Raw genomic sequence first — 12,042 nt, 5'->3', positions numbered from 1 at the left:
CATAAATATTATAATACTGCATGTTCAGGCATAGAAGAGGGAGTAACTGTTTCTGAGGAAATCTGGGGTCACTGTAGAGATAATATGTTACTTACATAGACATTTTGTAGTAGAAGCATAGGTTGTGGAAAGACTTTTCAGATATGAGAAATAAATGTAAAGACAGGTAAAAGCCACGGTGTGCTACAGGGAGTACATGTAGGTTGCTATAACTGGAGGATGAAGTAATTTCTGGGATAAAAATTGAAACCAGGAAGAGTTTAAATGTTGAGGGCTGGGAGAAAGGACTTTGGACTCAAGGAGCCTGTGTAATGGGTTTATGGAGTGAGTAAGCAGGGAGTGTGAGGAAGGGCTGGGCAGATGGGAGCAGTGTGGGTCCTGGGGGCTGGAGGCCTAGGTGTGAATTGCCCTGTGACGTTGGGAGTGAGCTTTCCAGGTGGAGTGTGAGTGGGCAGAGTGTGCCTGCGACCCTGAGATAGTATAAGACTGGACCATCCCTATGGATGTAGCGATCATTCAGGACAGTGGCAAGGGGTGGATGTTAACAGTGTTGACAAGGTTTGGATTTGGTCTGTATCCCTCCCAGTTTTAGCACTGAAATTCCCATGTCTTGAGAAACCCCTAATCCTGGGTAAATTGGAATGGTTGGCAACCTAGTGAGGTGCCAGAAGGGCTGGGTGAATCGGAGGCACTGAGTGGTGGGGAGCAGTCAACTGTAAGGGGCGGTGTGGGCCATGTTTATGCTAATTTATGCTCGAGCCCGTGATCTCCGGAGGCAGCAGAGGGGGAGGAGCATTCAGGAAATGGTTGAACATGTGTGGGTGGGGATTGGATGCTAGAGAACAGAGTGGGAAACATTTTTGGAATGAGTTCAGCAGAGGGAATATACAAATGAGTGAGGTGGGTAGATGGAGCCAGGGTTGAGTTAAATGAGAATGAGCGTAGGAGCGCTGCTAGGTCTGTATTTTGGGCACCAACTGAGGGTAAGGATGGAGAGCCATAGGTGGAAATAATTGACCAAAGATTCATTGAGAATTTTGATATAAAATTTCTGTTTCTAAGGGCCCTTGAGCCTTTAACTTCCTGGTTAGAATGGAGTAATCTAAATACTCTATACTAGTCTGCTTTTAATCATCACTTACTTCTCTGAGGTTTGATGCTTTTATTTTTAACCCAGTGTCTTTTGTAATATATTTTTATATCTGGTCTCAAGAATAGATCTAAGTTTTTTAATAAATTTAATGTTCTTAATATTGCTGTCCAGATATTCAGTAGCATTTATTCCATAATGTTTTGTTTACCAATTGTTACTTCATATACTGGTGTATTGGTGGCGTTTTTCTAGGCCCCATTAGCTTAGAAGTGGTTCTGCCCATAAATAGGCCACTGTTGGAGTCCTCTTCAGTTCATGTTGGGGGTGTGTGTGTGAAAGAATAAGGGAGGTGCCTCCCCCCAACCTCCAACACACCCATGCGTGGGGAATGGGGTCGAGGGGGAGGGAGACTGTTTGAGATTGGCTCATTGGAAGTGACTCACTTTCATTTTCTCTGCCCCATGTGGCTCCCAAGTTTCCTGCCTCTAGGGTGGCACCAAGCTATTCTCAGTAAATGTAATGTTTAGTGCTGTGAGTGCTGCTTGGCCCCCCTACAGGGCGCTACTCTACCAGCCTCAGCCAAGCCCACTGCCCTAGGAGGGCCATTGGAGCAGAGTCTCTGTGCTGGGCTGGATCGCCTTGTTGCCCCCCTTTGACCCAGTGAGTGTGTTTCCCTTCGTCTGCCCATCTCCAACTCCTGTAAACAAGGCTTAGCGCCAGGTCACGTGGCATTCTTGCTCCGCCCCCTGCCCCTCTGATGGGTTCCTCCCTTCTTTCCGCTGGGGGACTGGAGTGTACTCTCTTTCTACAGCCACTCTTTCCACGCCTGACAGACGGTGTTCAGGCCTTCACAGCGTTTTTGCTCTCCTTCCCTTGCATGCTGGAAACCAGGCTTCTTCCTCTTGTGAGTGGCTGCTGTTTTCAGATTTAATTGTTAGTGGAGCCAGCTTGTCTTCTTTTATAAGCTTTTGCTAAGGTTAAATAACATAGTTAATTTATAAAGTAGCATCTTACTTTCATTTGTATTATCTGGTGGTGGTGTACCCTACCTGGCTCACAGAAGGTGCCAGAAAAATGTTTGTTGGATGAGGTGGGAGGGGATGGAAGGAGTATCTGATGTCTCCTGTCAGTTTGTAAGGTACTAATGTGTAGAAACATTACCATTGCCCCCTCGGGTTTACACTGCTGTGTAATTGATTTATTTAGGAGACTTTAAGGAACTCTTATATAAACTACCCACTTTTTTTTTTTTTAAAAAGAGGTTTCTTGTAGAAGAGAAGAAATATGCTTGAGTATAAGTAATTTTTTTACCTTTTGTGTAAATTCTAGTATATTCCAAATTCTAGTATATATCCCTCTTTTGAAAAAAAAAACTAAACAAAAAACAGTAGTAAAGTAACCAGACGATTTATTTTTACATTGATCAGTTTGGCAGAGTTATTGAGGTATCAACATACTAATTAGAGTGTCAGGATTAAATTATTGTTTGTTTTCTAACTTCTAATGTTTGGATGACTAAATGACAAAGAATTTATTGGTGAAGTAACATACCATTGCTATCGATTTTGATTAATTAACACAGCCACACTGTGATAATTTATTTCCTTTATTTCCTGTTTTCATCATCCTAAAGATTTACCAGTTATTAATATTTTTTTTCATTTTATCCTATTACATAGGTCTCTCCTGTACATTTAAATGAAAAGAGTATACTGTAAGAATGGATTATAAATAGGGAAAAATATTTTAAATATTCTAAAACCTAACACAACTGAAAATTGAAACCTAACCCTGAAACTTAAAACAATGACGATTTTATTATAATTTCACAATTTTGAGAGTTGGGGATTCAGACGGAGCCCAGTGGAGCTGCTTCACATTCTTCTGTTGTTTGGGGTCACCTGCTTGACAACTAGTCTGGTCTAGGATGTCCAGGACAGCTTCACTCACATACCTTGTACTGAGGTAAGAACGTCTAGAAGACTGGACTCTGCTGTGATCATCTCAATGTGATCCTGAAAAGAAGGGGTTTGGACTTCTTTTTTCTCTTCAGAGTGTCCCAGGACTCTTAAGAGAACAAGGCAGAAGTTATAAGTCCTCAAAGTCCTCAAAGATTAAGCCTGAGACTGGCAAAGTGTTACTTGTGTCATATGTGTTGGTCAAAGCAGTCACGAGCCAGTCCAGAAAAAGGAGAGGGCAGATAGATCTCAGCTTTCAGTGAGAGGAATGTAAAAAAAAAATTGCAGCCAGATTTGATCCCCACAGCAAGAATAATGGGGTCACAATGTATTTGGGAAACAAAGTGCCCTTTATAGACCACAATACTTACCACCATTACAGAACCTATACGTATTAGAAATAATAATAACAATATTAAAAATCAGGATATTTGCTTGATCCACAGATTTTAAATTTAATTACAAAAGAAACAATTATTAATTGTTTCAGTATGCAATGGATGTTTTACAGTCTTTCATTAATATAATTATAGTTTCTATGTTGGTGGGATTGTTAAGGTGTCTTTACCTGCTTCTACAGATGTGTTTCATTTAGAGAAACTAGTATTTGGAATCATTTACATATGTTTATTGATACCATGTGCCTTTCTACAAGGGAGTTGGTAAGACTTGCAACAACACACATAGGACAGATCTGTATAGAAGTAAAATATAAAGTAACAGTGGCTAATGAGGATCAAGAAAGTAGTAAATGGCATCACCATCTGCCCAGGAGTAAAGCTTCAGACCTAGAAGTCTTTTTCTCCACTCCTGTCATTTGCAATCTGTCTGCTACCTTCAAAATGTATCTTAAATCTGTCGACTTAACGTTTTTACACCAGGGCTTCTCTAGTTCAGGGCACTACCATCTTTCTCTCAAACTGTCAAGATAGCCTCTTATGTGGGTCTCTTTCTCAACTCGAATCCCTTACAGTTTGTTCTCCATTCAGCACGAGAATGGTCTTTTACAAATCACAGTGTACTTTCTTTTGGCTACAACCTCTGTTTCGTGTACCATTCCTCGTGTAACAGTCTCTCTCCCCCAGGTCTGAGGGCCCCGTCTGCCTCGCTTACCACCCACTGCCTCCCACTGCTCTTCATCAGCCTTTCTTCTGTTCCTCCGAAGTCGCCAGCCTTGCTCCCCTTTGGGTAAAAGGGCCTGTTAGGGCCTTCGTGCCGCTGCCACTGCCTGGGAGGCCCGTGCCACAGGTTCTGCATGGTGGCTGCTTTCCACTCAGGTTTCCATTTAAGTGTCACTTCTTCAGAGAGACTTTGACCGCACCACCCACTGAAAGCATAAATCCATCCATCTATAGTACTTGCCCTTGTTTTATTTTCATCATAGTTTGTTTCTAGTCTGTCTCATTCCATTAAAATGTAGGTTTCATGAGAACAGTTAAAAAAAATTTTTTTTTCCTGTCTATATATAGCTGGATTCTATCTGCTGGGAAGAGTGCTTTGTATGTAGTAGGTCCTCAGTGTTTTACAAAGAGTGAATGAATTCTGTATAAAATTTCAAATGTTAGAATTTGATGATATTTCCAGGACATGATAAGTAATTATGTTAGAAAAAGGGTTCTGTTCCTGGGATTTACTCTTTAGATTGGTGATAGGCATCAGAATCACTAATGGACCTTTTGAAAAAAAATATACACCTCTGGGCTTTAGTCTGTAGGTCTAAGTGGCACCAGGAATCCGTAATTTTGAAAAGCTCTACCTCAAATCTGATATACATCCTTGTTTAAGGACCAGGGCCTGAGGGAGAGAGTTGTGTGGATTCACATAAAAAAAACTTCTGGTCAGATTATTTATAAACGTGATTGAATATTGTTGATTGAAAGCTTATAGAATAAATCTCTGTGAAGCCTTATTTGTATCTCTGCTTTAGAGGTCAGCATAGTAATAGACTGGTGGTTCTAAAGTGGTGTGCCCAAGATGATCTTTTGGGAGTGTGAGAAGGAAATAAATAATACAACATACATTTTTAATATCATTCCTTTTACACTTTTGGGAAGGAAGGCCTGTTTTAAGTTTTAAGTATTTAAAAACTTGTTTTAAGTATGGTAATACATGTATGTAATTTATAAATGGACATATCTGGGAAGTATCTGCTCAAAATATTTTATTGATAAAAATGTGTGATCCAGAGAGGGTGGGGGATTATTCTTGCCAGTCAGGATAGGATTTGCTGTGTAACAAATGACCCCCAAATCTTGGTGACTACTAAAAATGTTTTTTTTCTTGTTCATGCTGTATGTCTCCTGGGGCCATCTACATCCCTGCTCCATGTCGTATTGAAGTTGTGAATCAGGCTGACTAAACAGCCTTTGTGTAGAGCTTCACCAGTTGCTGTAGCAGAGGGTGGAGAGATATGTGTAAACCATGTGTTTATAAAGCTTTTGCATGTGATTGACACATGTCATTTCTGCCTAGATTTCTCTGGTCAAAGCAAGTCAGGTGGCTATGCTTGATTCCAGCAGTTTCGGGATGCATAACCCTCCCTCATGAGGGGTTCTGCATAGGGTGAAGAGTTACATAGTCTGCTCAGACAGCCTCTACTCACCTGTTCTCTGCGTGGAACGTTTGCCTCTCCAGAACTCGCTCTTAATCTCCTCTCAGGATTGCTGGCAGAGTGAGACTGCTCTCCCGGTTCCTGGTTTGATGACAAATATCAAAAAGAAAAAGACACACATAGCCTAATTCTATTAGAAAGGCAGCATGTAAAACAATAGTAATACATAGAAATAAAACTTTACCAAAGCCGTTAAAGCACAGTGTGATTTTTGCTTGACAAAAAGATACCATTATACCATGTGTTATTTGAAATATTCAGGTACTATTTGGTGGGTGTGTATGGATAATAGGGGTTGAGGTGTGGGGAATTGAGGTAGTAGTGAAAAGAGAAGAACTTCAAAGCTCAAATGTTCTTGGTTTTTGCTGATTGAAAATTAATCAGAGTGAAGATCGAGCATCTCTAGACTAGAAATGTCAGTCATTCAGGGAATGTGATTCCATTTAGAACAGTGTTATGTACTGTGTGTATCTTTTGAGGAAGATGTTCATTTTGGGAGACATGATATATCTTGATTGTGAGATATTTCAGTGATAACCTAGCATGCTTAGTTAATTTGAATGCCTGACCCCCAACCCCCCAAGACCAGCCCTATGTTAGTCTAATAAAATGATAAGTTTCTAGAAACTAGTTGAGTTGGAGGAAATGTTTCACTTCATTACTGGGGTAAAAAAGTCTGGACAACAGAAGCTAATCAAAATGTATATTATTGATAGTAATAATAAACATTTACCATTTATTAAGGGCATGTTCTCTGTTATTCTATTCTAGATACATTCATACTTTATTTCATTTAAAAGCTACATGACGGATATTATTTTCTTAATTTTACTGATGAAAAAACCGGCATCAAGATGTTAATTAACTTGTTTAAGATTTGAACTCAGGTTTCTGCAATTACAAAGCTACATACTTTCTATTCTGCTTTTATAGTTGTACTGTATCCTTGTTACATGAGATTCTTTGTTAATAGAAGCAGGAAGCCATTTAAGTTTGTCCTGCTCTTTAAGAGGATGAGAACTGTCTAGGTGTATAGTAGGTAACCTCATTAAGGGAATCTGAGAAAATGAAATATGTTCATGTTTTCCCCAGTAGTTTTTAGACAGAAAGCAGAAGAGAAACTCAAGATGATTTTAAAAATTTGAATTAAGTCAATAGGATTTTACACTAATTGGTAAAGTTTCAGACAATCATCCTATCTTTCAGTGAGAATTCTCTTTGGCCATTAAAATTTTAGTTCTAACTACATAGATAAATGAGGATTTAGACTATGTGTGACAAATGTATGAACTTTTTAATTCACTAAGGGAAAACAATATTGAAAAGCTGAAACATAGGAAATGACATGAATTTTAGATAGAATGTATATGATTTGGAATGTACCTGGTCACTTTGGGTGAACAGTTTAGAAACATTGAATTTCTTAGAGGTTTATTCATTATTTCTAATGTAAGTAAGGGTAGAAAATTTTTTGACTACATTTCAATGAAGGAAAATCTTACTACATTTTTGATAATGTGCTCTAGTTTTAGTTCAGGGTCCTTTTTTTTGAATCTTGACTGTCTTTCTAAAGACTATTCAAACAAATGAAGTCTTTTACAACCAATATATTCTTTTTATGACAGTTGCACTGGTGTGCTTCCCTGACATTTATTTGGTAAGCAGTTCATTGCTTATAAACACCTATGGTACTGTTAATACAAATATTTGAATTGAGTTTAGGGAGAGGAGAGATGTTACCCTAGGAGAAGTATTAGCAATATTTATATATTGCTGTGATATTTGTTAAGTTAGAACCCCAAATACTATTGGGGCAAATATCTCTATGTTCAAAGATACCTATTTCTTTGTTGCTATAATAAGTGATTATAAATGGGCCACGGAGGGTTAACACACTTGGACTCAACCTCAGTTTTGTCAGGTTTTAGTCAATATTATTTGGGCAAAATACAAGACATGTAATCAGTTATGGTTACCCTCATTAATGGTGGGGAGAACAGGCCTGTGTATTGACATTTTACTTAATTTCAAATAAATGTTCATTGAGAAAATGAAATATATTTTTATTTTACATTTTTATATTTTCAATTGGAAATTCACTTAAGAAATCTCATGAAGACATCATGAAGATGTTAAGATTTCTTCTTGTCCTTTCACCATATCTCACTGATAAATTTCTTAATTAAATGCTGTCTGAGAATTGCAGTTTGGCACTAAAACTGATCTAAAACATAGCTACCTTCTCTCAGTTATTTTCTGCACTGTGTATCTGGGTCTGTATTTGAGTTTTGAAGAATTTCACTATGGAATGCAAAGTAAAGGCAAAAAAAAAGGGTCTATTAAGTAGAGAAGTTACTTTCAACAGAGATGTATGTAGACAAAGCAAATACTAAAGCAGAGTAATCTGGTGTTACCTCTTAGAGAAATATTTGCTATTGCTAATCAATTTAAACACTCCAGAATGAGTGTTGATTGTATATAATTTGTGGTGTGACACCATTTAAAATTTTTACCTGTAAGACTTCTTAATGATATCTAGTTATATTACGTTTTTAATTTCTGTTTCTTTATCCTGTTCATCACCAAAAAGGATTTGAGGTGAAAATTTTCAGTTGATGACTGTCTCTTGAACCGATTCTGATGCTACGTGGTTGTTCAGCTGTCCTGCAAAGTAATAGCATTTTGTTTATTTTGTTTATTTGGAGACCATATGGCCTTATGGGCTTCAGGGTCAGACTTTAGTTGGAAACCCAGTTTGCTTTCTATTCCTCTTCATTAGTTATAAAACTAAGATAGTATCTACCCTGTAAGATTGTTGGTAGGTTAAATGAGATAGTATAAATAAAATGGCTAGCATATTAACTAGCAGATGATATGCATGGGCCTCACTGGCTTTTGAATAAACTACAGACTGGCACACCTAAAATGCCTTTATGCTCTATTTCAACTTTCATTGTAACAACCCACGAACAAACATTTCAGGCCGTTACGCAGTTGGGAGAGCCGCCAGCCAGCTGGTGTTTCTGTTGCAGTAGTATTGCTATCATTGTCTTCACAGTGCAATTTGTGCAGTTACTTAACTAGTTTGTATGGCTTTTTCTCACTGTGCCCTTTAGAAACGGGCACAGAGGGGAGGGATGGGGTGACGGTAGGTTGAGAGGGTGTTTTTTGGGTTCAACCTTCAACCAGAGTAATTTTTTTCCTAATTTCAGCAGCATAATATCCTTCTAGGAAGATTTCCTTTGAAAGAAGGTTTTTGTTCCTAATGATATACTCCAAAAACCAATTTTCCATTGTATTTTTACCTTTCAGAGGAAACACAGAGAAAGAAATGCTTAACTAATACTAGTGACAAGAAATTTGGACAGATATGGAAATCATTAGGCAAACCAAAAGTGTGTGATTCTACAGTGTCACTCTAATACTTAGTGGACTTAAGCTACCCAACAGTATCTGTAATTTTGAAGTGAAAGAACAAAATGAAAAGCAAGAAAGCAGTAAATAATTAGGAATTGAAGTAAAAAATGCCATTAATAATAACATCCAGAACATGAAATATCTAAAGGTTAAATTTAATAAAATATATGTAAGTATAAGGAATAAAAATTATCTATAATCTTAGTTAGTTACATTTTGGAGTAGACTTTCCCATGCATAAACTTATATGCAAACACATACTTGGAATCTCTCAAGATTTATTTTAATTTGCCCTATCCTAACTGTATTAATTTATCTTCACCTAACAGTATTTCATGGATATCTTTCTATGACAATAATCATAAATCTCCATATACTTGAAAAATAATCTTACTGACTACACAACATTTTATTATAATGACTCATCTCCTTAATTTCACTTTTCAAATCTCTTAAAACTAAGAAGTATAACATACTCAAGAAAACATATGACAACCTACAGTTTGGTGGATTTTTATGAAGTGAACACTCGTCTTTCATACATGTAAGGAATAAAGCATTGCTATTACTCTGGAATCTCCTCCTTGTGCCCCTTCTTAACTAACACATTGCCCTTTTCTAGAGAAAATCACTAAGGTCTGACTTTATGATAATTTCTTCTTTACCTTTTTTTCCTTTAGTTGATCGTTTGAGTATTTATCCCTAAACAATATTATTTTCCAAATATAAAGCAAAACTTTATATAAGTGGAATAATTGGGTATGTTTTATTTTGTGTCTGGATTATTTTGCTTAACATATTTTTAAGATTATGCACATTGTGTGAAATTGTAGATTATTTTTGTTTCTATGCCATATTCTACATTTTGAATATTCCAGTTATTTATTTATCCTGCTTTTGGTGCACATTGAGGTTTTTACTTTTTGGCTGTTATGAATACTGTTGCTCTGGTTATATGAATAACATTTGTTCATGTTCCTTGTGTATGTTTCCCTAGGGCAGTGGTCTAGGGACTGGAACATACCCATCACTTGGAAACTTGTCAGAAATGCCAGTTCTCCGGAACTACCTCAGATCTTATGAATCAGAAACTCTAGGAGTAGGGGCCAGTAATCTGCATTTTAACAAACTTCTAGGTGCTTCTCTTGAATGGTCCAGTTCAAAATCCATTGCTCTGTAGTAGGGATCAGCAAAATATGGCCATAGGTCAAATCTTGGCTACTGCATTTTTGTATGACCTGTGAACTAAGTCTGGTTTTTACATTTTTAAGTGTTTGAAAAAAATTAAAAGAAGATTTATTGACCCAGGAAAATAATATGAAAATGATATGAAATATAAATTTCAGAGTCCACAAATAAAGTTTTATTGTAATGCAGCTATGCCCATTTGCTTAAATATGGCTGTTGTCTTCCTGTAACAGTGAACTGTGTGCTTATGACAGAGACCTTACGGCTTGCAGAGCATAAAATTTTGACTCCTTGTTCTTTTCTAGAAAAAGTATATCACTGCTCCAGGGTATATATTAAGGAATAAAATCGTTGGAATAATAGGGTATGCTTATCTTCAACTTACAAAGTAATGCCAAATTTTCTAAAATAGTTTTATCAGTTTCCACTCCTTTCAGTGTGTTGGAGAGTCCCATTGCTCTACATTCTCATCTGTATTGTCCAGCTTAATTTTAGTTGTCCAGGTGGGTATGTGGTAGTATCTTTATTGTGTTATTTTGCCCCCAAAGTTGCAATGTAAAAGATTTCAAACAGAAAAGTTGCAAGTATCTTACAGAGAATATCCTTTTGTGCATACCGCCTAGATTCTATAGTTTATACTTTACTTGTTTTATCATATATTATCCATTATTCTGTCTCCCCATCAGTCCATTTCAAAGTTGAAGAAATTATACTTCACACCAAGTATTACAGCCTGCATTTCATTAACTAGATTTACTTTGTTAGTAGTTCTCTTTTTTATTTAAGGTAAAATTCATACACAGTGAAATGCACAGATCTTAAGTGCACCCTTCATGAATTCTGGCAAATGTATATATTTGTGTAACTCAAATTTATTAAGTTACAAAACATTACAGTCACCCCTGAAAGTTTCCTCACATTCCATCTGAGTAAATCCCCAGTCTTGCAATCACTATTCATATCTTTTTCTACCCTGTTAGTTTTGCCTGTTGTAGAGCTTTATATAAATGGGATCATATAAGTCTTTTTGTGGTCATCTGTTTTTAGTTTCTTGGGTAGGTACCTAGGAGTGGGATTACTCGGTCATAGGGGCACATATCCTTACTTTAATAAGAAAGTGCCAAACTCCACTATAATTTGCAATCACAGTATAGGTAGGTCACAGGGGGAGGCAGTACAGCACGGAGAAGACAAGTAATGACTCTGTAGCATCTTACTATGCTGATAGGCAGTGACTGCAGTAGAGGGGGTGCAGTGTTGTTTGTGAAACCTTCATAAGATTGTATGCCAATGATGCTTTAATAAAAAATATTTTAAAAAGTGCTGAAGTCTTTCCACAGTGGCTATACAGTTTGTATTCCCACCAACATGATATGAAAGTTCTAATTCCTCCGTATCCTCACCAACACTTTTCCCCATTTTTAATGTCTTTTAATTTTTAATTCTAATGGCTGTGTATTGTTATATCTTCAAAGTTTTCACTATAGTTTTAATTTGTACTCACCTGATGACTATGGTTGAGTGTCTTTTCATATGTTTATGGACCTTTTGAATTTTCTCATTTGTAAAGTGCCTGTTCATGTCTTTTGCTCATTTTCCTATTGGGTTGATTATCTTTTTTCTTATTTCTGTCTTGGTCATTCTTGGTTCTTTGCATGTACATGTCAATTTTAGAACCAGTTGTAAATGTCCACTTTTTATCCATATATCTCTGTATCTACACACAGATGCTATGGTGATTTTGCTTCAAGTTCATTGAATCTATTGGTTAATTT

The 12,042-nt window shown here is 36.9% G+C and overlaps 1 protein-coding gene across 2 annotated transcripts in view; it reads left to right on the top strand.

Moving 5' to 3' along the window:
* The window catches only part of PRIM2 (DNA primase subunit 2), a 264,376-nt gene that overhangs the window by 29,512 nt on the left and 222,822 nt on the right, over positions 1–12,042 (top strand). The window contains exon 6 of one of the 2 annotated variants that reach the window (XM_036998378.2): positions 10,705–10,770. The exons of the other annotated variant lie outside the window; for it this stretch is intronic. Coding sequence (XP_036854273.2) covers positions 10,705–10,770 — 66 coding nt within the window. The remainder of the gene's footprint in view (positions 1–10,704; positions 10,771–12,042) is intronic. 2 annotated transcript variants of the gene reach the window in all.

The sequence above is a fragment of the Manis javanica genome, chromosome 16 (genome assembly GCF_040802235.1).
Source record: "Manis javanica isolate MJ-LG chromosome 16, MJ_LKY, whole genome shotgun sequence".
Taxonomy (NCBI): domain Eukaryota; kingdom Metazoa; phylum Chordata; class Mammalia; order Pholidota; family Manidae; genus Manis; species Manis javanica.
The sequence above is the reverse complement of the archived record's forward strand: the minus strand, read 5'-3'. Positions and strand labels throughout refer to the sequence as shown.